Genomic DNA, 27,624 nt, shown 5'->3' on the forward strand with positions numbered 1-27,624 from the left:
ACATGATTTAGGACCTTGGAGGTCTTCTAATCCAACCTCCTGCTCAAGCTATACAGTTGTACAGAAACAAGAATTCAATTTCTTTCTTAAGCATATGCAAAAACAACAACAATGCTTTTTATGTTTGTTATAACAAGTGAGGAGACTGGATCTCCTGATTTTATTGCCAAAATTCCTAAACAGATTGATTTTGCATCAAAACATGCAATGCATTTATGATATTGTGCATTCTCCTTTTCCACTTAGGGACTAGTTGTCAAAGACCATCAGATGAGCTTTAAGTCCACTATCCTCAGGTATATATCTTTCCCTTTGGGAATGACAGCAGCAGTGCCTCAGAATAAAGCACTAGATATGTACATATGTTTCTTGTTGATCTATCTTCCCAACAGCATAGGGAATACTTACTTCGTGCTCGACAAACATTACTATTGCCTTCTATTTAATTGATAGGGTTGAGTGAATTCTTGAATAAAGTCAAGAATTGCATCCTTCTCCCATTCCTCACTTCCTTGAAAGAATGATGCTGTAGGAAGCTGTAGAGTATCTGTCTCAAAAACTCTATTCTGCTCTGTCCATACATGAACCATACTGTTTACAGTGAAAGGTGCAATGGCAAATTTAGAACAGCCATATACAATCTTGGTCCCCTTGGTGCTGCACTGATTTTACTTCCTTGATACATGTAGCTATAATATAAAGCATGAACACAGAAGTACAGCATTTTCCAGAAGCTATAAACAATATAAATCAAAGATACAAAAAGCTCAGTTAAAAATCATTAATTAAAAAGAGTAAGAAGGTGATAAGAAAATATATTGTAGCACCATTGCAAAGAGAGGAGGAAAGAAAATGAGGTCAGTTTGAAACTCACCAAGTTATGTGGCTTCTGGCAGGGATGAAGAGCTTGCTCTATATTTACTAGGGACTCTCAATGATACGCACATTAATCAATGGCAGGGGTAGGGGGGATTCTGCAGGAACTGATTGAAACGTATAGAAAAAAATGATGGTTGAGTGAAGGACAGAAGAAGACAGGAAGGCTAAATATCAAAATGGAGTGTAGAAAAGTGATATGCCATGGAATATATGCATAGCTATTGCATTTTCTTTATTGGGCTCCTCCAGTTATAGTAATATTTGTGAAAAAGTATTTTAGGCTGCAGCAAGAGAGTCATAGGGCAATGCTCTACCATCAATACAACTTCCACAGAAGACACCATGATCCTAGTTTACAGTGACGCTTCCCCTGAGTTCTAGGAGCTCCAGAACTGGAGTAATTTGCTGTCCTCATTAATCGCTATCAATTCAACTTCATATCCTTGCTATAGAAGCCATAATATTGGAGGGGAGGTTCTTTTAAATTTCAAAAGAATCCATTTTCCTTTACCTCCCTCCCATTGCTACACAATGTAAATATCTGTGACAGAGCAATAATTTCTAAACATGTTTGCATATTGAAGGAAGATTGGTAGGTGAGACAGGTAACACACTTTGCCTTCTGGTGTGTACCTCTCACATTTCTTTGGTAGTCATTTGCTTGAGCTTCTCAGAGGTCTCCTAAGGAAAAATGAGAGGAAGAAAAAAAAAACAGGATTTAGATATCATTTACCCTTGACCAAAGCATGGTACAGCCCTTCTATTTGATATGCTCATCCTCTTCCAGAAGCATGCAGCTTCAGGAGGGATGAACATGGAACAGTAAGGGAGGAAGGGGACACTCTACATTCAATGGTATCCACCAAACCAGTCCTGGTAACTAGTGATATGACAGATATCGCAGCCAATCACTCTCATGTCCAAATTAATAATGATTACTAAGTCTTTTCCATTCTGTCAAAATGTGCCATTGGAATTAATAAAGCCTTGACTGAATTTAAATAGTAAATTTGGGACCAAGACACCCAAACTGCTACATACAGTGTTTCCTACCTCTGCACCATCCACCTCCTCCCAAATTATCCCTAGATACTCCAACATCTTTTATGACCCATTCTTCTCCCTGCTCAAAATGGCAAGTTATCCACTAGGGTGACAATGGACAGTGTCTTTTATAAATTCTGCACTGTTTTGATACAGAAGCAGAATCTGAATCACATGGATTGTTAAAGTTCCCACTGTACACTCAAAAGTGAACATATCTTAAAAAACCAGTTGTCAAAAAAAATATTCTTATGATTAAGAAGTTAACATTCTCCTTTTCCCTGACTAATTTCCAGACGCTTCCAAGAAGGTTGTAACATTTATAGCAATAGTTTATTGAAGTAATTTGGTTCTTTCATTATGTTTTTAAATGCTTCAGGCTTGCCTTGTCGCTTTATTTCTTTTCTTTTTTTATTCACAGTATTGTATTAGATGTATTTTAACTTTGGCCTGTAAGTAAAATTGATTAGCATTTTAGGAAGTGGCTATCTCAGAAAGTTTAAGTGAAGCAGACCTAGTTAGAACTTAAATGGGAGGTCACTGAGAAGTTGAAAAAACTGGCTAGATTGGGAAGTTGAAAAAGCATGTCAGATGAATGCATCAGCAATGCACATTTGTATCATAGACAGAAAAGTATACAGATATGTGCAGAATATGTGCAGAATATGTGCAGGAACTGGAGTTATTTGAGAAAGTATTTGTTTTTCATTTACAGGGTATGGTTCTTCCTGCTACATCTCAAGAGGGCTACCAAGATTTTAAGAGGACTCGATTACTCCTTTATGAGAAAAAGGGGAACGTGTTATTAGAGATTTTTTTTCATGTAAAATGCATAAATGGGAACATAACAGAGGCATACAAAATTATGCAATTGGTCCATTCACCTGTACAAGAGGGCAAATATTAGAACAAGCAGCATGGCTTTGCAATGCAAATTATATGTGTACATATGATTTATGTACTTGCATCCAACATCACAACACAAGTAAGAGTCTGAAGTTTGCATTGCAATGTCATGGGATATATTTCATCATTTTGAGGTCATCATGGTTGGTACCAAATGCTGTTCACCTGCATGGAATGGCATGCATTTTTCTCCATCAAATTTCTAGTTGTTTGCCAACATACAGTGCTGGTTTCAGATATATTAGCAACCAACAAATTACAGATTTAAACTGTGAGAAATGTCATAGCACTTTAGTGGAATAAATGTACTGAAATACATAAACTTGTACACATAGCTACTTCTAACCTGGTGCTTCTGCAGCTCCTGAACGTATCTGGCTAGCTCTTCTTCAGTCAGCTTCTCTTCAGGCTGCTCTTGAAAAGGGACCTTCTGGTTTTTACCTATGAGCAGAAGCAGAGTTTATGATATTTAATGCACACTGAATATGCACATACTTAACAAAAGACCAATACGGATATGTTGTGTGTTCTTTCACATTAATAACGGATGTTGCATCTTTTGGCAAAACGTAAGAGAGAAATGTGCCATCTTTACCAGTGGATGGGGCAGAGGATCCTACTATCTGTTTTGATTGCCCCCAGTCAAAAACAGCACACAACACAACCTTCACTGTTCTTCCATGAAAAGTTTTTTGTGTGTGGATGGCTTTTATTCTTTTTAAGGAAAAAAGAGCAGCCAAGCTACAGCTGTTTGGCTGGCAAAGCAATTCCTATATTTGGTGGTACTCAAGGTTTCTGGCTTTTGGAAGCAAAAAAAAAAAGAGAGAGAGACAGAATCCCAGGTGGGATTCTATAGCTTCAAAGACAAAAATTGCACATTTCCTCTAAACTGAAGCTGAGCTGATTGCCATCAGAAATAATTAAGCTCCTGAAGATCTGTTAGAATGATAGGGATCTACAAGGGCAAGCCAAATTTTGGATCAGCAGTTCTTCCATGTTGGAATAATAGGGATCTACATGATAGGGATAGTGAAAGGGATCAAGCCTTCCTTTTTGCCTTATTACTCTGCTTTAAAGAACATAATTTGTAGCCTATGACTATCATTAAGTGTTGTAAGTGTTGTACCTTGATGAAGGTATCTTTTCTTATGTACACTGAGAGCATATGTACTAAGACAAATTCCTTGTGTGTCCAATCACACTTGGCCAATAAAAAATTCTATTCTATTCTATTCTATTTTTGGTATTTTTCTTCCAAACTTTCTGCTCTGCAGCTATAGCAATAGCAAAACAGTAGCATTTAAGACGAGAAGATAAGGCCAATGGTGGGGGACGGAGACCAGCAGCTCCGAACCCGCCACGCTCGACTATGGGGGAGACACAGCAAGGCTTGGCCATCTGTGAGGGCAGGCGGGCAGGGGCCAGCTGGCGGAGGGGCGATGTGAGCTGCACAACCTCATAGACCTTGGCCACCCCCATCTACAGGTAGCTGTGGCAGGTGAAGCCCAGCAGCTGTGGAGAGTCCGCGCTCCTGCAGAGAGTCCAGGCCTCCGGGGACCGTGCCTCTCTCTCTGTCTCCTACCTCCATGGGGCACCATGACACCACTTGAGGCCCTCCTGGATGGTCACCTCGCTCATGCACCTGGCACTGCACTCTCCCAGCACAGGGAAGCAGTTCAAGCAGCTCCATGGCAACCTCCGGGAATTGCAGTGGGAGCGGCTGCTGGCCAAAGAGCAGCTCCGGGAGCAGGAGCCTGCAGCCTCAGCAGGCCAGTAGCAGAAAGGCCCTGGTGCCTTCCCTCCCTGCTTTAGGCAGGCTTAGAAAGTCTGCCAGGCTGAGGGAAAGTGCATGTGCCACATGCTGCGGATGCCCCTTGCTTGCCTCTTTGCCTGGCTTCCCTCCTCCCTCCATCTCTTTGGTGCTCACTCACTTGACAGACTAGCTTGATGCAGGCTGCAGCTCACAACTGTCCTTTGCAAGCCCGCTGTCGGTGAAGCTGAGCACTAGTGGGGCTGGCTTTTTGCCTAGGCTTGTCCAGCTGTCAGGGAGGAAACGGATGGGGGCCTGGGGAGGAAGCTGTTTTCCCCCTGATAGCCGGACAAACCTAGGCAAAAAGCCAGCCCTCACCAGCGCCCAGGCTTCCCCAACCACTGTTGGGCTTGCAAAGGGCAATCGTGAGCTGCCACCTGCATCAAGCTACTCTGTAATATCAATTTTCCTTTGCTAGTCAATGGGAGACCCAGCAAGTTTGGATTTCTGACTGGACACTCTGATTCAGATAAAACAAGCTTTTCGTTAAATATTGCAAAATATCTTGTCCCTATTTTTGGCTCCTCCTCTCCAGTAATATTTAACTATTAATTACTGTTAACTATGGCTTACAGATTTACTAGATTCTAAACGAACAAGTATCATTCAATTCTTCAAGGTCTTATGAATCATCTCAATTATAGAGACCCATAAGTGGAAGAAATTCAGCTGCCAGTTGCAGACAGGGGTTAGTTTCCTCAATAGGCAAATAAATGATCAATGTGAGACAGTGACTTAAATGAGAGAGTTTGACCCTGGGAAGCTATTCATCAGTTATGGAATGTATGATTTCTGTTGCCTTCTTTATATCAAATAAGTTCTTCACCCCAGAAAATCAGTTCGCTTGATCAAAAATGATTAATCTGTCTTGATGTGCTATTAGTGAAATCAATATGTTATTCTACCTCTTTTTCTTTAATCTGTAGTATTTTCATTTATTTAGTCAAGCCACTTGTTGAACCAGAACACGTTTTTCTCTGAAAAGTGGGGTGAATCCTTCTAAAATGACTGAATGATCCAATTGCATAGACCATACCTTCACAGGTCATGGCGGTGCACACCCAGTTCCCACAAGCACAGACACAGCGGTTACAGTTCACTTGAGTCTCTGCTCCATCTTCATATGATTCGTCTTCTAAGGCACATTCTAAATGGGGAAAAAATGTAGTTAATGTACATGGGAAGAAATATAAAGATAAAGGTTTCCCCTATCCAGTCATGTCTGACTCTAGAGCAGAGGTCCCCAAGCTTTTGGACCTCAGGAACCACCAAGTTCATAATTTTAAATCCCGGGGACCACTAATATGAATCCAGCGCGCCGCTTGCTGAAGCGCCTGGACTCCCAGTGATGGGATGGAGTCTTTCAAGCATTGTCCTTCCTCTCTCTTTCTCTCTTTCTCCCCCCTCCCCTCTCTCTCCCACTCTTTCTCATTCATTCTTTCTCTTTCCCCCTCTCTTTCTCTCTCTCTCACTCACTCATTCTCTCATTCTCTCTCCCCTTCTCTCTCATTCTTTCTCATTCTCTCTCTCTTTCCCCCTCTCTCTTTCTCTTTCTCCCCCCCTCTCTCCCACTCATTCTCTCTCATTCTCTCTCTCAGCTCTCTTTCTCTCTTTCTCCCACTCTTTCTCTCTCATTCTCTCCCCTCTCTCTCACTCATTCTCTCTTTTCCCACCCTTTCTCTCCCCCCTTTCTCTTCTCTCTCTCCCACTTTCTCATTCTCTCTTTCTCTCTCTCCCCCCCACTCTCTCTCTCATTCTGATTCTCTCTCTCTCTGATTCTCTTTCCTGTCTCTCTCTCATTCTCTCTCTGATTCTCTGTCTTTTTCTCTGTCTCTCATTCTCTCTTCTTCTCATTCTCTCTCATTCTCTCTCTCTCACTCTCTGATTCTGTCTCATTCTCCACGTGTCCGTTTCAGTGCCAGGCAGTTTCGAGCAAGAGCTGCAAAGAGAGCAGCCCCCCGGGTGACATCCCCGGGGAGGTGGGCAAGCCGGGCGGCAGAGCACCCTTTGAGTTTTCCCTCCAGCTGCGTAAGCAGCCCAGAGACTCCGGGAGGAAGAGGAGGAGGCGGGCAGAAGCGGGGAAGGTCAGAGTACTCTGGAGAAACAAGGCATGCTGGAAAGGACTGCTGCCTGCTGTGCTGACCTTGCGAAATTGAGATGGGGGATCGATACTTAATGCAAGACATCCCCCTTCGCCCCCCCCACTTTTTCCAAGAAGACGGTGCACTCTCTCTCTCATTCTCTCTCTCTCTCATTCTCTCTTATTCTCTTTCTCTGTCTCTCATTCTCTCTCATTCTGATTCTCTCTCATTCTCTCTCTCACACTCTCTGATTCTCTCTCTGTCTCTTTCTCTCTCTCTCTAATTCTCTTTCTCATTCTCTCTCTTTCATTCTGTCTCTTTTTCTCTATTTCATTTTGCGCCAGCCAATGGAGCAAAGCAGCCCCCGTCTCCTGCTGCTTGGGACTCGGAGCTGTAAATGGTATCTGATCAGGAGAGCAGACCAGCCCCCTGCAAGCTCTCATCTCTCAAGGAGCCTGGGCGAAGTTTCCCACGCCACTTCAGCAAGCACTCCTCGAGAGACAAGAGCTTGCAGGGGGCTGGTCTGGCATCTGCAATAGAGAACAAAATCCGGCTGTTCCATGGACCAGTCACCATTTACAGCTCCGAGTCCCAAGCGGCAGGAGATGTGGGCTACTTTGCGCCACCGGCTGGGCAAATATACCGAACTGGAATGCTGATGCTGCGCAACTGCAAGTAATGCTTCGCTCCCACAGCTTCCAGCCATCGCAATCGCTGCTTTGGCCTGCTTGCACCACAGTTCCTCCACCAGGGTGCACTGGCAAAAATATGAAGATTTCTCCACGGACCACCAAAATTTTCTCGCGGACCACCAGTTGGTGACCGCTGCTCTAGAGGACAGTGCTCATCTCCCTTTTTATTCACAATTTGGGGAAGAATCAGAGCGACTGGATGGAGCTAAGTGTTTACTGGCCAGATGCCTTTTCTGATGCCACACAAACTTTGCAGCAGATATTTTTTCTTTGCACCCTGGGAGAGAAACATCTGCCATTACCTAGGATTGAATTCTCAACCTTCCAAGTAGGAGGCGAGCATCTTCATCACTAAGCCACCATGCCACTCCATTAGCATATGCAATACATATTCTCATAACTCCAAATTTGGGCAGAAATTCAAATATATTGCAATACTTTCAACTACATTTTGAAACAAATGTGCAACATATTATTTCTATCCTACTCTATTCAACTTTCCCCACTCTTTTAAAAACTCCAGGCCCATTTTGTGCAGGCACAGAGCTCCTACTTTTTTCTGGTGGATTGAAGGTTGGGTTGAGGCACTTCAGGAATTCATTGAAACTCAGCTTCCAGTCAGCATTTTCATCAGAGAGCTCAATGAGAGCATCTACACAGAGTCCCCTGGAAGACATACAATATACAGTTATCCAATCTAGAAATGACTCCCAAACACATCACAGGAAAGTGTGAATAGTTAATATTTAAATTATCAATTGCTGTCATGTCAGATCACTTCATATGAACCAGACTTTTGGGCTGTCTACATCCTGTGTAATGGATTTTTCCTGCGGCATAAATCTCATTTCTAGTACTCAGGGGAAGCAAATTTCTCAAGAAAGAATTTCATAATCCATCATATTTTCTAGTTATAGTTATACATTCTGATGTTCTTCTGCCTGAAGCTACCTGAGAAGCTTGTTGGTCTCTTGACTCATATAAGTAGAAATGTTGACAGCTGACTCATTTTGTTCTACAAATTTCAAGAATTCGTTGGAGTCAAGGCGGGAATCTCCATCATCAAAACTCTGTAAAATCACAAAAAAGCATTTAAGAAAGATTAAACTACCTGGAATTTCCATCAGCCCCCTTTCCCTGAAATAAGCTGACAAACCTGATAACCAGTGATTTTTTAACATGTTGGAAAATCTGAGATTTCAGCACTCTGCACTCCCTGTCCACAAGAGTGCGGCCCTGCACACGGACATCCAACATCAGCACAATGGCACATTGCTCGTTTTTTTTTAAATAGCTCAAGCTGTTCTTATTTGTAGGCATACAAGTTTTCATATTCCTTCCAATGTAATACATATTAGTTTATTTATTTATTTATTGTTTATTGGATGGATGTGCTGCTCATCTCATCTGGAGGAGACTTTGGGTGGCTTACAAACAATGCTTTACTGAAATTCAGGCTAAGCTTATTAAACTTCCTTTATCAGAAAGTTAGCATTAAAAGTTTTGATACTCTCAAAAGAGGAAGATCGATTATCCCTTAGTGTCTGTTTTTTTTATTCATTCATTTATTCATTCATTCATTCAGTTTCTGTGGCTGCCCATCTCAATCAATGTCTCTGGGTGGCTTATAATTCCAAAATATAAAAACAATTAAAATAATAAAAAGCAAATTAAAATCGTAAAAACAATTTTTCATGATATCCTGTAAGTTACATTAGATGCAGTACATCAACTACCTCATTCATACCTTGAAGTACTTTTCCAAGATTTCTGTGTAGTTGCTGCCTTTGGAGAACCACCCATCAGGAATGATTTCAGCTTTAAGCCACTGGATGACACGACGCCGAAGTTCATCACGGTCAGTCTGATAGCAGACCACTATTGAGGCGGGAAGGTAGGATCAAGAATGTAAAGCAGAAGAAACAACAGAGAAGGAGGAAATGGGTTTTTAAAAAGGAAGTTATTGAGAACATTTTTATTTTAAACCTTGTGATCCCCCTAGGGGTTTATGAGCAACTTAGAGGGCTAAGTTGCAAAAATCTGATCAAGCGGCTGGGGCTTTGGACCGTGTCGTGCCTTTGCGGCCTCTGACCCGGCGCAGATCTCGATTAGCTCCTTGGTTCTCTGAGGAGCTGAGAGAGATGAAACGCCGGAGAAGACGCCTAGAGAGTGCCTGGAGGTCCAGCCGCTCCGAAGCTGATCGGACACTAGTTAGGTCTTTTTCAAAGACCTACCTAGTGGCACTGAGGGTGGCGAGGCGTTCTTACGCCTCCTCCCTCATTGCGTCGGCAGATAACCGCCCGGCCGCCCTGTTTCGGGTGACCCGTTCCCTTCTTCATCAGGGGGGACGGGATGACCCCTTACAGGGACGTGCCGAGGAGTTTAGCGGTTATCTATACGATAAAATCGCTCAGCTTCGGGATAGCTTGGACCAAGATTGCGATGATCCAGATGAGATGACTGAGGCTCGTCTTGTTGATGTGGTTTGGGATGAGTTTGATTCTGTGGCTCCCGAGGACATGGACAGGTTGCTGGGGAGGCTGCATGCCACTACATGTTTACTGGACCCGTGCCCCTCCTGGCTGGTGCTGGCCACTCAGGATGTGACACGAGGCTGGCTCCGGGGTATTATAAATGCTTCTTTGATGGAGGGGGTCTTTCCCGCCGCCTTGAAAGAGGCGGTGGTGAGACCCCTCCTCAAGAAGCCTTCCCTGGACCCAGCTATTTTGGGTAATTATCGTCCAGTCTCCAACCTTCGCTTTGTGGCGAAGGTTGTAGAGAGTGTGGTGGCACGGCAGTTCCCTCAGTACCTGGAGGAAGCTGTCTATCTAGACCCGTTCCAGTCCAGCTTCCGGCCTGGGTATAGCACGGAGACAGCTTTGGTCGCGTTGGTGGATGACCTCTGGAGGGCCAGGGATAGGGGTTGTTCCTCTGCCCTGGTCCTGTTGGATCTCTCATCGGCTTTTGATACCATCGACCATGGTATCCTGCTGCGCCGGTTGGAGGGGTTGGGAGTGGGAGGCACCGTTTATCGGTGGTTCTCCTCCTACCTCTCCGACCGGTCGCAGACGGTGTTGACAGGGGGGCAGAGATCGGCCGCAAGGCGCCTCACTTGTGGGGTGCCGCAGGGGTCGATTCTCTCGCCTCTCCTGTTCAACATCTACATGAAGCCATTGGGCGAGGTCATCAGTGGCTTTGGGGTGAGTTATCATCTCTACGCTGATGATACCCAGCTTGACGTTTCCACCCCAGGCCACCCCAGCGAAGCTGTCGAAGTGCTGTCCCGTTGTTTGGAGGCCGTACGGGTCTGGATGGGGAGAAACAGACTCAGACTCAATCAATCCAAGACGGAGTGGCTGTGGATGCCTGCATCCTGGTACAGTCAGCTGCAACCGCGGCTGACTGTTGGGGGCGAGTCACTGGCCCCAACGGAAGGGGTGCGCAACTTGGGCGTTCTCCTGGATGAACGGCTGTCGTTTGAAGATCACTTGACGGCCGTCTCCAGGAGAGCTTTTTACCAGGTCCGCCTGGTCCGCCAGTTGCGCCCCTTTCTTGATCGGGATGCCTTATGCACGGTCACTCACGCTCTCGTCACTTCTCGACTGGATTATTGCAATGCTCTCTACATGGGGCTACCCCTGAAGTGTACCCGGAGACTGCAGTTAGTCCAGATTGCAGCTGCGCGGGTGATTGAGGGAGCACCGCGTTGCTCCCCGGTAACACCACTCCTGCGCAGTCTGCACTGGCTACCTGTGGTCTTCGGGTGCGCTTCAGGTTTTGGTTACCACCTTCAAAGCGCTCCATGGCTTAGGGCCCGGTACTTACGGGACCGCCTGCTGTTCCACATGCCTCCCACCGACCCGTGCGCTCTCACAGAGGGTCTTCTCAGGGTGCCGTCCGCCAAGCAGTGTCGGCTGGCGGCCCCAGGGAAGGTCCTTCTCTGTGGGAGCACCTACTCTGGAACGAACTTCCCCGGTTTCGCCAATTGCCTGACCTTCGGACCTTCCGCCGGGAACTGAAAACTTATTTATTTATACAAGCGGGACTGGCCTGATTTTTAAATTTTAAATTTAAATTTTAAACTTTTAATGGTAATTTTATTGGGTATTTTTATGGTCAATCGACGGTTTTAATTTGGCCTTTTACTGAATAAGTTTTTTAATTGTTATTTTAATATGTATATTAATTGTTTTAAATGGAGGCTGTACACCGCCCTGAGTCCTTTGGGAGAAGAGCGGTATAGAAGTTTGATAAATAAATAAATAAAAAAATAAATAAAGCTTGTATAGGCAAAATTTAAGTGCTGTCCAAACTCACTTGGCGCTTTGAAACCTGCTTTGTCTGTCCAGATTAAAAGTGGAATTATTAAAAGTGATCAATTATACTTCTTGCCTAGCTCTGATCCCCACCCCCCAAATAACCAGTTTTTTCAAAGGGCAAGTTTCACAAATTCATTTATCACTTTAGGGGTCATAATAGAGCAAATTTGAGAATCTCTATTTTAATTTTTAGAAGAAAATGGTTTGGAATATATTTATTTCCTGATATTTACTGTACTCTTTAGGTGCATGACATATCTGAAAGAAACTACTTTCAGGGAGGGAAAAGCCTTTCATTGCCTTAGGGAGGGAGAGGGACTCAACATTTCCCTGAGTCCCTTATGATTTTCAATTACTTTGATTTAATAGACAAGTGAATTTCTTGGAAGATATTGTGGCAAACAGTGCTAATATGAATATTAATCTATATACAGAGATAAGATTATTAAAATACTACATCCTATCCTAGTGACTCAGCTGAACTAACACGTTTAGACTTCTCTCTACAAGTGATTTGAACAGTTAATTGTGCTTTATTAGAATGGAAAAAAATTGCTGAAAGAATTAGGGGAAGGGGAGAAGAGAAAGATGATTCCCCCCTTGTCTTCAGAACATTCAATAGTTCTGTTTTTAAATTAGTCCAAAAATCAGGATTATGAGGATGATGAAGGGACAATTCTTAAGAATGCAGCACTTCCTATTAAAATACCAAAAGATATTAACAAAGGATTCAAATTCAATATAAAATGTAAGGTACTGTCCAATATTAAATGGGAAAATATTAAAGTTCAGTTAATATATTTAAAAACAACACAGTTTATGATATGCCACTTAAGTATTTTCAACTTCTCCCAAATTATTGATTGATATTTTACATTTTAAAAAATCTTCCATTCTTTTTCAAAACAACATTTATTCAGACATATTGATTCTTTATTTGCGAGGAGTTCATATGCAGGACATTGAATATGATCAGTATGCAACAGGCAGAAATCTGTCACTTGTAGTTGTAGTATTCCTCCTATTGAATTTCCATCTATTTCATTTACTACAGTAAAAATAATTTTTACTACAGTAAAAATAATCTGAGGGAAATATATCTTAATAGATATAATGGTATGTGAGTATGACCTTGAGGGATAAGGGGAAGAAGAAACAATCATATAAGAGAAGCAGGGGTCCTCAGTGGTTTAATAGTCAGAGAGAAAATTTAGGAAGGACCCATAGTAATGGATCTAGCACTTAAAAATGGCGGCGGCAAGTTTATACTTTCAGATTTACAAGGTTCTGTTAATGTTAATGTTAATGTAACCTCATGTTTACTACTACTTATAACTATTTATTACTACTTGTACAACTAGTAACTAACAACACTAGATTCAACAAGTGCCTCATCTCATCTTCTGCAACAGTTTAAATTCAATTTATGGACTACAAATAAAAGAACCATTCTCCAACAGCGACCACAGCATGATTGACTTTTGTCTCAACTTACGCCCTCTCAAAAATCATAATAATGATGGGATTCCCAGTTATAACTTTAAAAAAGCCAACTATGATCTAATAGACAATGAATTCTCATTTCTTGATTGGCAAATTCTATTCTCTGGCTGTAATACTGCTGACGACCATTACAACATTTTCTTGTGCAAAGTCAAAAGAATCATTAAACTTTATGTACCACTAATATCCCACAAAACCAGAAAAAATAAACTACCAATAATAATAAGGAAATTAAAATCCAGAAAAAAATCTCTTTGGGGAAAAAACAAAACTAACTATGTAGCTAACTTCAAAAACTGCTACAAAAACCTATGCCAACAAATAAAGACTGAATGCACCAATTATCACATCAAGCAAGAAGAAAACCTTCTACGCACAAAATCCACCCGTGTCTTCTATAATTTTGTAAACAACAAACTTAAAGATTCGAGATCTATCCCATCCCTAAAAGAACCAAACAACGAAGACTGTATTGACGAAATCATTAAAGCCAATCTCTTTAACATGTTCTTCAGCTCAGTCTTTGTAAACAGCAGCAACACACACCCAATATTTCCCAGCCGTACTACAGACAATTACAACGATTATGATGATCTTATACATATTGATTTTACAGAAGACAACGTTGAAAAGGCAGTAAGCAATCTAAAACCATCTCTATCTATTGGACCTGATGGACTATGTGCATACTTCTTAAAAAAAACTTTCCACTGCAATTGCAGAACCTCTAAGCATTATTTTTGAAAAATCTTTCAGTACCAGCACCTTGCCCTACCAATGGTCACAAGCCAAGGTCATACCTATCTTCAAAAAGGGAGACCCTAGCCTAGTTGAAAATTACAGACCAATCTCTTTATGTTGCGTCACCTGCAAAGTCATGGAATCAATCATTAACCAATCTATTACTCTCCACCTAGAGATAAACAACCTACTTTCTAACAAACAATTTGGTATCAGAAAAAAATTATCCTGTAATCTACAACTACTACATTGCAAAAACATATGGACTACACATCTCGATCAGGGTAAAGCAATAGTTTACATAGACTTCTGTAAAGCTTTTGATTCAGTGGTACATGACAAATTACTTCTAAAACAATAAAGTAGGATTAACTCATCTAGTCATGTTTTCTGTCTGGTTTACCTGGGAGGACGGACAATAGATGATTTGGTTATAGATTCATCCAAGGCAATGGTTAAAAAACTTCTACCTATTTGGGTTCTCTGGTTATAGCTACTTTTTTTCTTATGTTTCTTCTTTTGAGGGGCTTTGTAAGAGAAAAGCCATCTTAGTCTATGGGCAAAATGTCAGAAAAAAACTAACAGTACTTTCCTAACAAATTTTATTTCTTAAAATTAAAAAAAATGTTTAGATATTAAACAGTTTATGCCTTTAAAATGTATTAGTTGGAAAAGCTGCTGTCAATCTTCCAAATCTTGGAGGTGGTTTTTTTTTTTAAACGTAGGATAGTTTTTCTTTATATAAAATGCATCTATCTATTTTGGAATCTGTATGTGAAAAAAAGACAAGGGGGTGAGAGGAACAGCTAGAGTACAGTATTTTGAAAGGCATAGACTCTTCTTGAATGACCTCAGGGGAGGGGCTTAAGGAGAACCATGGCTCTTTAGGATTATCACCTTATTATTAATCCTGCTTCTGTTTCTTATGGCTGCAGTCATAGGTGGGCTTCCCTCTAGCTCAACTGCTTTAATGAACATAAACTGTCACTGCTCATCATCCTTCACCTTGGGGAATGGATATCCACACTGATGGTCCTTGGAAGCAACCGGGTGGTCAAAGCCCCACCCCTTTTTAATGTTCCACATGCATTGTACGCATGTCAAAATGGTGTTGTTTGGTCACCCAGCCATGCCCCTTGCTTTGAAACCAGTTACTGTCACCGAGGATGCCCTTCCATCAGATAAATAAAATATTCATAGAGTTTATTACTGCTATCACTATAACTACTGCCAGTATCTTTAGAATGATTGCCTGCCAATTAATTAAAATTTAGGCCACAATCCCTAATCCTAACAAGCCACTCAATCCCTCCATTTCTTACATCTATATTAAATAAATAATTCTGTGCAAATGAAACCCAAACTCTCTTAACTCCTCAATCCTCCGCTTGAGGTTAAAGCTGTATTTCCTGACTAAGTTCATAGGATGCACAGGTTAGCCATCACGTTTTAGATTGCTGTGTTGTGTAAAATCAGTCTTACTATGGCATATAAATCCAGAAAATTGGGTGGAGGAAACTGTTCTTAAATTTTACATGGACAAGCATACAATAAAACATAACTCCAAATAAAAAAAATATACACTGCATTTCATTTTTAAACTTTATAAAATGTTAAATGTTTAATGAGGAGCAGAGCGGTAGAATATGATAATCAGAATACGGAAGATGTTTCAAGAAGATAGTTTCAGGCCATCTAGGAACAGACAATCCGCTCTTCAAAATACTTCTTCAAATATCAGGCCCATCTTTCCAAACCTTATTACTGTGTAATATACTGCATTTTTTCTGTGTCATAAAAATTAAACAAATTTAATAATCAGAATGGATAATAAAAATAATAAAAAGTAAAATACATCATAAAAACGTACTTACCTGGACTTGCAGCTGAGTTCTCAGGCTTCTTCTCTATTAATAGAAAAAGATATGGCCATTTGGTCAAAATTTGGATGCTTAGCAACTGACTCATATTTATGACAGTTGCAATGTCCCTGGGTCATGTGATCACCTTTTGCAATCTGACAAGCAAGAGTTAATGGGGAAGACAGATTGCTTAATGTTACTAACTTAATAGCTGCAGTGATTCACTTAACAATTGTGGCAAGAAAGGTCATAAAATGGGGCAAATTCTCTTAACAACTGTCTCACTTAGAAGCAGAAATTTTGGAGTCAATTGTGGTCATAAATTGAGGACTATCTGTAATTCTGCCCCCCCTTCTAAATAACTTCTAAACAACTTGAGAAGAATTCTACCCCCCCTTAAATATTTGAGAAGAACTATAATGTCTCTTTTTCTTCTCTATTTTGTTTCCAACTTAAGGAACGGATTGTAGTAGCTAAATGAGGAGAAGATGTGATTATATTTTCTAACTGTCATCGAGTTTGTTTACTGAACAGTAGTGTAGAGACCTTTGTTGGATCACTTGAGACTCTTCTAGCTTGACAATGAGCCTCCAATGAACAATCACTGGTATCATTGTTCAACCAGGTATGTCTAACGGTAATACAGTCCACCCTACATATTTTCAATATTCTCTCTTTTCCTGAGCCATGCCTTTTAATAAGAAAAGTGAAGAAATCACCACTTGTGTTTCCATTTTCTTCACCTTCAGTGTTTCATAATGATGAAGTGTTGCAGTATTTTCAAAAGATTTATCAGATGATAAGTGAGATGACCAATATAGAAATTTAATAAATACCATTTTCTTTCACTGTGGGTAGGTAGAAATGAATCATTTGTCTGTTGCCTTAAAAATTCTTGAGAGCCTTTCCCTTACATTCAGAATGTGAGCTCCAGGAAGGCAGCTAATTTCTCTAAATAGACTATCAAGCTGCTTCCTTGCCTCACAACAGTCTTTGGTCTCTATCATTTACTGCCAGAATTTTGGAGTAAAGGCAGGTATCCTCCCCTTTTCAGAACTTGTAGAGAAATGTTTCTCAACCCTGGCAACTTGAAGATATATTGACTTCAACCCCCAGAATTTTGGAAATCCATACATCTTCAAGTTACCAAGGTTGAGAAACACTGTTATAGAATCTTCTTCAGTCCCTAGAACAATGGCACTAATTACCTACATTTGACCAAATCTTTTATACCAGGAATTGGGCTTAGAGAAATTGATACTACTGATATTTCTTTATATTTAATTTCCTTCACAGCTTTTTAATACAAAAGCAGAGTGGAGGGGAACACCAGATCTTGGAGGGGAACCTCATTCTCGAGGGTAGGTGCTGCTACAGACATTCTGAGAGATGACATTGTTTAATTGAAGACGCTCAGAGCACACCAACCCAGGCAGATATGCTTTTCTGTGCTTCTTTTTTTCCTCCAATGTTTTTCTTTATGTGTTGGCAAAAATATTTTTAAAAAACTAGATGTATTCTCAATTCAGAAGGCTTTCTAACCAGAACATCATGGTAGAAAGAAGCTGGATTTTTCTGGAATGGCTTCTTAAATTAACTAATTAAAAATGAGAAAGAACATTGGCTTCTAAAATTGCAAAATTTTTCTTTCATGTGCACTGAAGTCTTCTATGAGAAATAAATGAGTGAGCTCTTGGTACAAAAGGGAAATAAGTTTAACAGAGATCAGATGATATGACTACAATAATTTGAATATAGCAATTAAGTAAAGTCGTCTGTTTAAAACAAACAGTAACAGAAAAGAAGAAGGAATTTCTCTGTACATTACTGTAAAAGTATTCATTCTTAGAAATCCAGTTGAATGAACCTGGAAACACTATAGAGAGCACGTGGATTCAATTAGGTGGAGGAATGAATAAAATGCTGCTGATGTCCACTCTGTTTTCCCAAACCAAGAAGATGTGGCTGATCCTTTTAAAAAGATGGTGTCAAGAAGGCTCCAGCAAAATTGGGTGACAGAATCACAAAAGGGGCTTGTTTTTCATCAGAATAATAGCTGCTTGATCAAGGTGACAAAACGCACAGATCTAGTAGAGGCCACACTGTGAAGCAAATTATTCAAAATAAAAGCTAGTAATAATGTATACCCTAATTTCCAAAAATGTAATATTTATGTTTCATTTCTATTACATTTCTGTTTGAGGAAGCAAGAACATTGGAAAGACAGAACCATTCTGAATTTACAATGTTTCACCTTATATTCATGAATTGGTTCTTCATAAATCTAATGAAAAGGTGGATTTTTCTATGTAGTCAAGGTTTAAAGATATATTAAAGGTTTAAATTTCTTATAGGTTAATGTCTTATTTTCATTTCTTTTTTCTATCCTTCTATCCTTGAATATTGTGTCATATATATACACATATATATATATATATATGTAGGTCTTTGGTTATTCGGGTTTTCTCCCACGTAAAATTGGAAGTATCTTGGCGACATTTCGACGAAGTCTCATGAGTCATCTTCAGGCTGGTGTTTACAGCTTCGTGCTTCTAGGAGCAATGTGTGATTGCAGCTGTTTCTTCCTTTTAACTGCTAGTGGGGGTTTGAACTGATTGGTTGGGAGCTTGGCTGTGTTCTGATTGGGTGGAGGTGTGTTCTGATTGGTCTGCAACTCATACTAACTTGAGCACAACCAAGCCCCCCCCAAACAGAACACACACCCCCATCCAATCAGAGCACAGCCAACCCCACCATCCAATCAGAGCACAGCCAAACCTCCAACCAATCACATTGCTCCTAGAAGCACAAAGCTGTAAACACCAGCCTGAAGATGACGAATGAGACTTTGTCGAAAGGTCGTCAAGACACTTCCAATTTTACACGGGAGAAAACCCGAATAACCAATATGTGTGTGTGTGTGTGTGTGTGTGTGTGTGTATGTTTATCGTTTGAATAACATAGGACATCAACAGTAAATGAAAAACTTTTTACATTAGCTATCACAGATGATCAATTTAAAGTTCTTTGCCTTAAATAAAATGTTTCCTTGCATAATGAGATCTTTTTCAAAAATGCATTTAGTGTCAGCCTCCTCTTCCTACAAGTTTATTGCTTTATTGCTCTGGGTAGTCTGTCTGCTGATTTATGCATTTATTACCTAGCTTGCTACGGCTGTGGGGGGGAGAGAAGATGTGCTGGAAGAGAAACGAAACTTTAAAATGAAGAGTTTTCTTCAAATGTGTTCAGCAGTTGGAAGGTGAGCTGATAACAGTCAAGGTTAACGGCCTGAGCATGCCAAGAGATGGAACCATCTGAAGAGGCACCCCACGTGCTACCTAGGGGGGACGTGGACTGGACAAGATTGACTGGACTACAGGGAGGAGGGCTTGAGGCATATTTCTTATAAGTGTATTTCGTGCCAAATACCTCAGAGCTTGCTTTCATTTTGTTTGCGTTCAGTTCATACTCAGTAAAAATACCTTTCTCTACGAAAAATGGAGTTGGGGTTTTTCTTTCTTGAGTTTTGAAAGGAGGCATTCCTGACATTTAGTCTCATAGAAATAACATTTTATAATAAGCAAATGCACTTTAACAAAACTGTAAAGACTGAAATAGCTTAGATGGTCCAAGTGGAACCCAGAACATCCTGCGCCCAAAGTTTAATCAACTTGTTTTATTTACATTCTTGTTCAGGATCTTGCTCAGTCCTTGCTAGCAGAGTCCTCAAATCTGAAATCCCATATTATAGCTTGCTTTGCTATGTCCAGCCTCTTTTTTCCCCCAAGATCTTCATCAGCAGAAGTTTGAAACTGATTAATTTTAATTGTATGACAAGGTTTAAGACTTGTTGTCCAGGCCTCATAGAATTCAGTTTGCCTTAATGGAGCCCAAGGTGCACCCAGGTTTCTTGCTTACCTTTACAATGGCCATCATAGTCCACCTGGATCTTGGAACCAGTGAGGCAAGCATCACGGTGAAGCTCACAGTGGTTCAGGTATGTCTTACCATTGCTGCCACATACTGGCCTCTTGTGAGTTTTACATTTCTATAAAAGAAAAAGCCAGGAAAGAGGTCAAGGAATTCATGAAGGAAGGTCTGAAGGAAAACTGAGTCTTTGCGGAATAACTTGATCAATCTACTTTTTTAAGCATTAGATTCTAATTTGGTAATTTCCTTATCTTGAATGATGTGGACTGACTAGATTATAAATGGCACAGAAAGGTTATGTAGGTATTATACAACTGATTTTGCCTGGATTCAAATAGTGCACTTAACTATAAAATACTTTCCTTGGCTTAACTATTCTTGTATGAAATTGCCCATTGTGGTTTAGAAATGATTATCTTATCTCATTGAAGAACTTTTTAAATATTTTGCATGCTTCAGAACATTTTTACCAAACGCCACAAGATTACTAAAGGAGCCAATTCTTCATTTAATATAAGCAGGATTGGTTGCGTATCTTTTTTAGATTGCAACCAATTGATTGCATATTTTTATATATTACTGCAATCTGAAAGTTTGCACAGATAATTTGACTTAAAATTCCCTCAAAACAAATACCTGAGAACAATCATTGGATCTACTTTAATACATCTGTTTCTTTTATTATGCAGTGGCATGTTTACAGTTAAATTAAATTCTGCTATTAAAATAATATTTTTAATTAAGCTGAATTGTTTTTCAGTAACTAATTGCATGAATTTATAATATAAATTATTTATTCCTGAAACAATTTTAATCAAGACAATACAGCATATATAGTGTAGCCTTTCTACTTGGTATATGTATGGAAACAATAAGATTGTTCCATGCTACGCTCTAATGAAAACCACATTTGAGCACAAAAATTACTTAACTATGTCCTCTTACTTTTTGGCAGGAATTCTTTGACCCAATTAAGAATATCATATATAATTTTTTTCTTTACTTGATGGTTTTACAGGAAGATTCTATTTAGGGAAAAGGAGGTTCTTGGATAAACTACCCACCCACCCACAATTGAGACTTAAAAAGGTGTTGTTGGAAATTATAGTTCAGCAAATTTGGAGACCCATATGGTCCTAATCCTGCTTTAAAGTCTGCCTATGCATTTCAAGGCAAGGATCTAACTTTGAACCATATAATTCTTCAGGCTGATTAAGGCTGATAAGAGTGAAGTCCAGACCAATAGAAAACATTAGGTCACTGTTACCTACTGCTGTCATAGTAACAGTGGCTACTGATTACAATGACATAAATGCTTACACATAGTCAGAAAACTGTTGGGAGTCCTTGGTGGTCTCTGAGATTAGTTGTTTGCTTGTAAATGTTTTGTTACACAAATATGTGACATCATTAGTGCAAATGAGTATGGGGTTTGATCCCTGTTTATATACAATAGCTTGCTGTGCCTCTTTTGAATGGTATGTAGAGATAAACATGTAGTTTATCTCTACATGTCTACTGATGGCTAAAAAGAGTTTGTAGGACTATATGATTTACAACTGCCACAAGCAAAAAAACCCAACAAGTTATTCACAGAAATGTTTATATTATAAAAGGATTGTTGCTGTTAATAGTCTATGTCATACCTCAATGCACAAGCAGGTTGGCTCACTCTTTTCTGTTACAGCACATTCCCGGCCAGCTCCACAAAAAACATTGGCACAGATTTTAGATTTGCTAACTGGCTCTTCCTATAAGATGTTAAAACAAAATACATTGTTGAAAGAACATAATTCAGAAAAAAATGTGCTTTTTAGATAGACTCCCTTATATTATTGGCTTTTGGTGATTTTTCACATTTTCTTTAGAACATATAAACTATGTGTAGCAAATAGGTATACAAACCATAAATTGCACTAAATGAAAATATTTCTCCTTCTGTATTCAAGCAAGATATGAATCAGAGTATGGATGTCTTGAAAGCAGAGGTTTGCAAAAACAATAGTGAAACTGTGAGTGGTGTTGATATAAGTAAATTTGACTTAAAACTATTTTTATTTTCTCTCTTTCTGATGCTTATTATTTTTTTATCTCATGCTTTATGTAATGCTGCCTACTTCAAAAATAAATAGCATCATAGACATACATAAATGTGTGTTTTCAAGCAATTGCAATCAAACAAATACAAGTGATGTATGCCTATGATTTTGTGGTTTTCCACTGATTACCATCTCCCATGGTTAGTCAAGAATGGAAACTGTCTGATTGTTTTCTACACCCATCTGGCCAATTAATTGAAGCAATCTACAAAGTTTCAGCACAGAAATGTTTATATTATAAAAGGATTGTTGCTGTTAATAGTCTATGTCATACCTCAATGCACAAGCAGGTTGGCTCACTCTTTTCTGTTACAGCACATTCCCGGCCAGCTCCACAAAAAACATTGGCACAGATTTTAGATTTGCTAACTGGCTCTTCCTATAAGATGTTAAAACAAAATATATTGTTGAAAGAACATAATTCAGAAAAAAATGTGCTTTTTAGATAGACTCCCTTATATTATTGGCTTTTGGTGATTTTTCACATTTTCTTTAGAACATATAAACTATGTGTAGCAAATAGGTATACAAACCATAAATTGCACTAAATGAAAATATTTCTCCTTCTGTATTCAAGCAAGATATGAATCAGAGTATGGATGTCTTGAAAGCAGAGGTTTGCAAAAACAATAGTGAAACTGTGAGTGGTGTTGATATAAGTAAATTTGACTTAAAACTATTTTTATTTTCTCTCTTTCTGATGCTTATTATTTTTTTATCTCATGCTTTATGTAATGCTGCCTACTTCAAAAATAAATAGCATCATAGACATACATAAATGTGTGTATTCAAGCAATTGCAATCAAACAAATACAAGTGATGTATGCCTATGATTTTGTGGTTTTCCACTGATTACCATCTCCCATGGTTAGTCAAGAATGGAAACTGTCTGATTGTTTTCTACACCCATCTGGCCAATTAATTGAAGCAATCTACAAAGTTTCAGCACTGAAATGTTCATTTTTCTTAAAGATTTTTCTGCATGTCTCATATGCTTCCATTCCTCTCTACAGCCCAGCCAAACACAGCTGCAAAACTCACCCCTTGGGAGGAAAGAGACCATGCCCATTCAATCAGAGCAACACTCCAGGAGGTTAGGCAATTTGGACATACCAGAATTATAAGGTCAGAGTGGTTGAAATCATTTTAAAAGCAGCAAGAGCCTCCCTAAGTTTCTGGCAATCAAGAAAAAAAAGTCTTCCAATTCTGTCAGAAGATTAGAATGCCTTTAATAATACTGCAAGTTGTACAAGACAACTAACAGACATTTTTATGTCTGCCTCAGCTGCATTGAAATTTATTTCAGTGATAAAACAGAAATGTAATGGAGAGGTGTGCCATAAAATAAAAAAGGCATCCTCTATGGTTGCTGGTATAACAGAAGGATGCCTGAGATAACAGCCAACTGGTCCCACTGGACTTTTGAAAATGTGTGCAATTTTACACTTTAATTGCATATTTCTGCTTTCAAATTTCAAATTCCCACTCTTCCAAACATAAATGACAATACAGGTTTTGTTCCAGGCTAAGGGGGGAAAAAAAGTTCAGGAGAGCTAGCATAATACAATTCTTTTCTTTACTCTAATACTGAAAAGTCTGACTATGAATACTGTATTGCTTTTTCATAAAGCTCTTCACATAGTACCATCAATTCTTGATATAATTATACAGTTCTTGATATAATTGTTAAAATAGTCCTCAAATGAATTCTATTACAAACCTTGTGGGAAATGATTTCTCTACAGCTCAGTTGCTGCAAAATGGCACCCCAAAAATTCTTTGCTATTGCAGGAGGAGACTTAATTTCTGCAATAAAATCTTTTGCTAATAGAGGCATCAAGTGAAGTCTTTGCTAGAACTGTATGGTTTAGCTCTTCTTTTCTTTTTTCTTTTTTTTGAAGCTCTTTTCATCTTAAACATATTTACAGCCTTATCAGCTAGGCTTGCATCAACCTTGCTTGGCTTCATCTTGGTGTGACATTTACCAAAATAACATTTTTTCCCCATTTCCCCCCCACAATCTTCCTTTTCCCAGGCAAATCTTATCCACTATCTTCAATCAGTCCTGTTAGCTGGCCCTTGTTTGGTTTTTTCCTTCCTGTCCTCTTTGGTTAGCTGTTTCCACTGGACACATTCCATTTTACCAACATAGTGCCAACAACTTAGATTATTCCAGGTGAAGTCTGACGCTGCAAAACAGATACGGATGTCTAATAAATATTGATTACTCTTGACAATATAACTCGAGAGTTAAACCCTACAGTTTTATCTGGTGTATTATTATTGAATTCAGTGCTGGCATCAACAGGATTGTTAACATAACTGTGGATCAGTGTTGTATGTCAAAGCAAGTATATGCTCTTCTTTGCTATATCCCTAGTATTATTTATCACATTTAAAAAATTGTGGGTTTTTAAAGAATAGTTATTGGATAAAAGAAACATTATACAGCACTAAAAGGAGAAATCTATACTATGTTTGGTTTGTAAGAATGGATCACTGATGACAATAACTAAATTTATAGTACTGAAGTTGCATTCTTCAGGAGGAAAAGAGGGAGATTTCTGAGCTATATGGTCAGATTATACTTTTACTGTAATGCAAAGGAGCTCACAATTTTTGTTCATCAATGGTGCTTTTTTCAGTCTGTTCCTCACAGCCCTGGCAGTAAAAGCAGTTTGGTTTAAGAATCCTACATTATTATGGATATCAACCAATATTTTTCCAGCTTTCTGTCAATATCTTTCTACTATATGACACCCAAATACATTAATAGAATAGAAGAGAATACAATTTTTATTGGCCAAGTGTGATTGGACACACAAGGAATTTGTTTTGGTGCATATGCTCTCAGTGTACATAAAAGAAAAGATACCTTCATCAAGGTACAACATTTACAACACAATTGATGGTCAATATATCAATATAAATCATAAGGATTACCAGCAACAAAGTTACAGTCATACAGTCATAAGTGGAAAGAGATTGGTGATAGGAACGATGAGAAGATTAATAGTAGTGCAGATTTAGTAAATAGTCTGACAGTGTTGAGGGAATTATTTGTTTAGCAGAGTGATGGCCTTCGGGAAAAAACTGTTCTTGTGTCTAGTTGTTCTGGTGTGCAGTGCTCTATAGCATTGTTTTGAGGGTAGGAGTTGAAACAGTTTATGTCTAGGATGTGTGGGATCTGTAAATATTTTCACGGCCCTTTTCTTGATTCGTGCACTATACAGGTCCTCAATGGAAGGCAGGTTGGTAGCAATTATTTTTTCTGCAGTTCTAATTATCCTCTGAAGTCTGTGACTTTCTTGTTGGGTTGCAGAACCAAACCAGACAGTTACAGAGGTGCAAATGACAGACTCAATAATTCCTCTGTAGAACTGAATCAGCAGCTCCTTGGGCAGTTTGAGCTTACTGAGTTGGCGCAGAAAGAACATTCTTTGTTGTCCTTTTTTGATGATGTTTTTGATGTTAGCTGTCCATTTTAGACCTTGCGATATGATAGAACCTAGAAATTTAAAGGTTTCTACTGTTGATACTGTGTTGTCTAGTATTGTGAGAGGTGGAAGTATGGAAGGGTTTCTCCTAAAGTCTACCACCATTTCTACGGTTTTGAGTGTGTTCAGTTCCAGATTGTTTCGGTCGCACCACAAGGCAAGTCGTTCGACTCTCTTCTATATGTGGATTTGTCATTGTCTCGAATGAGACCAATCACTGTTGTGTCATCTGCGAACTTCAGTAGCTTAACAGATGGATCGTTGGAGATGCAGTCATTGGTATACAGAGAGAAGTGGGGAGAGCACACAGCCTTGGGGGGCCCCTGTGCTAATTGTACAGGTATCTGATGTGATCTTGCTTAGCTTCACCTGCTGCTTCCTGTTTGTTAGGAAGCTTGTGATCCACTTACAAGTCTGTTCCGGTACCTGTAGCTGGTTTAGCTTAGTTAGAAGAATGTCTGGAATGATGGTATTGAATGCTGAACTAAAGTCTACAAAAAGGACCCTTGCATAGGTCTTTGGAGACTCAAGATGTTGTAGGATGTAGTGCAGAGCCATATTAACAGCATCATCTGTAGATCTGTTTGCTCGGTATGCAAATTGCAAGGGGTCTAAGAGTGGATCCGTGATGGTTTTCAAGTAGGAAAGCACTAGCCTTTCAAAGGTTTTCATGACTACAGATGTTAAAGCAACTGGTCTGTAGTCATTCAGTTCCTTGATAGTGGGCTTCTTCGGCACTGGTATGATAGTAGAATGTTTGAAGCAAGAAGGAACATAACACATCTCTAGTGATTTATTGAAAATATGGGTGAAGATGGGGGCCATTTGGTCAGTACAGACTTTTAAGCAAGAAGGAATTATCTTGTCTGGGCCTGGAGCTTTTCCTGGCTTTTGTCTGTGAAACAGGTCCTGCACTTCCTTTTCTGTGATCACTAGGGGTTGTAAACCCAATGGGATGGTGTCAGTTGTAGGAGGCTTGGCTGTTGTTGGTGTGTCTGAGATGGAGGTTGTGGAGATAGGTGGCTGTAGTTTCCTTTCAAACCTGCAGTAAAACTCATTCAGGTCATCTGCCAGTTGTTGATTACCTTCAGCCTGGGAAGGAGGTTTGCCATAGCCGGTGATATTTTTAAGAGTTTTCCACATGTTTGCTGGTTCATTTGCTGAAAACGGATTCTTTAGCTTTTCAGAGTAGCTTCTTTTTGCTGCTCTGATCTCCCTTGTTAGTGCATTTCTGGCCTGATTGTACAGCATTTTATCACCTTTTCTGTAGGCTTCCTCTTTGGAATGGTGTAGCTGCTTAAGTTTAGGTGTGAACCAAGGTTTGTTGTTACTGTATATTCGCAAGTTCCTTGTAGGTACACATAGGTCATCACAGAAGCTGACATATGATGTTACAGTATCTGTGAGTTCATCCAGGTCTGCAGAGGTATCTTCAAAAATATTCCAATCAGTGCAGTCAAAGCATGCTTGTAGCTTTAATTTTGCCTCCTCCGTCCAGGTCTTCACTGATTTAATTGTTGGTTTTGTGTTTTTAAGTCTTTGCCTGTAAGCAGGTACAAGGTGAATCATGCAATGATCAGAGTGTCCTATAGCTGCTCGTGGTAAAGACCGATAAGCATCTTTTAGTGTTGTGTAGCAATGGTCTAGAGTATTCTTGCCTCTGGTGGGACAATTGACATGCTGAAAGTATTTTGGTAGCTCTTTCCTTAAGTTTGCCTTGTTTAGATCTCCCAAAATAATGCCCAGTGAATCAGGGTGTTTGGCTTCAGCCTCCATGATTTGGTCAGCTAGAGTTCATAATGCCTTGTTTACACAGGCTTGTGGTGGGACATAAACAGCAATTAGAAGAAATGAGGAAAATTCACGAGGCGAATAATATGGTTAGCAGTTGATAATTAAAGTCTCTAAATTGTTGTCACAGAATTTGTAAATTACTTTTAAATCCTGACACCACTTGATGTTAATATATAGGCATAAGCCTCCTCCTTTCTTTTTACCAGATGTTTCTGTAATTCTGTCTGATCGTTCAATCTGAAACCCTGGAATGTTCAGGCTGCTATCTTAAGGCTAAGGCTTAAGGCTATATTAAGGCTACTCAGTGAATTTTATCTTTGCTATCTACCAGAAATACTTTGAATAAACTGCTCAGGTGATCTAATAAAAAGCTGTTTGCTGGCTTGCAAAAGAAATTAGAGGCATTTCTTTTTACAATTTTTTTATCTTGGAACTTCTGTAACCAGTTAAACAGTCCAGATTTCTTA

General features: G+C 39.5%; 1 protein-coding gene across 1 annotated transcript in view; it reads right to left on the reverse strand.

Moving 5' to 3' along the window:
* Positions 1–115: 115 nt before the first annotated feature.
* FSTL1 (follistatin like 1) overlaps positions 116–27,624 on the reverse strand; it is a 34,370-nt gene continuing 6,861 nt past the window's right edge. Inside the window, exons 3-11 of the mRNA XM_058174236.1 lie at positions 22,141–22,245; positions 19,756–19,885; positions 15,850–15,882; positions 9,160–9,290; positions 8,364–8,482; positions 7,966–8,078; positions 5,676–5,786; positions 3,176–3,270; positions 116–1,560 (exon numbers count right to left, since the gene is read on the reverse strand). Coding sequence (XP_058030219.1) covers positions 1,516–1,560; positions 3,176–3,270; positions 5,676–5,786; positions 7,966–8,078; positions 8,364–8,482; positions 9,160–9,290; positions 15,850–15,882; positions 19,756–19,885; positions 22,141–22,245 — 882 coding nt within the window. The 3' untranslated portion in view covers positions 116–1,515. The remainder of the gene's footprint in view (positions 1,561–3,175; positions 3,271–5,675; positions 5,787–7,965; positions 8,079–8,363; positions 8,483–9,159; positions 9,291–15,849; positions 15,883–19,755; positions 19,886–22,140; positions 22,246–27,624) is intronic.

The sequence above is a fragment of the Ahaetulla prasina genome, chromosome 2 (genome assembly GCF_028640845.1).
Source record: "Ahaetulla prasina isolate Xishuangbanna chromosome 2, ASM2864084v1, whole genome shotgun sequence".
NCBI lineage: Eukaryota > Metazoa > Chordata > Lepidosauria > Squamata > Colubridae > Ahaetulla > Ahaetulla prasina.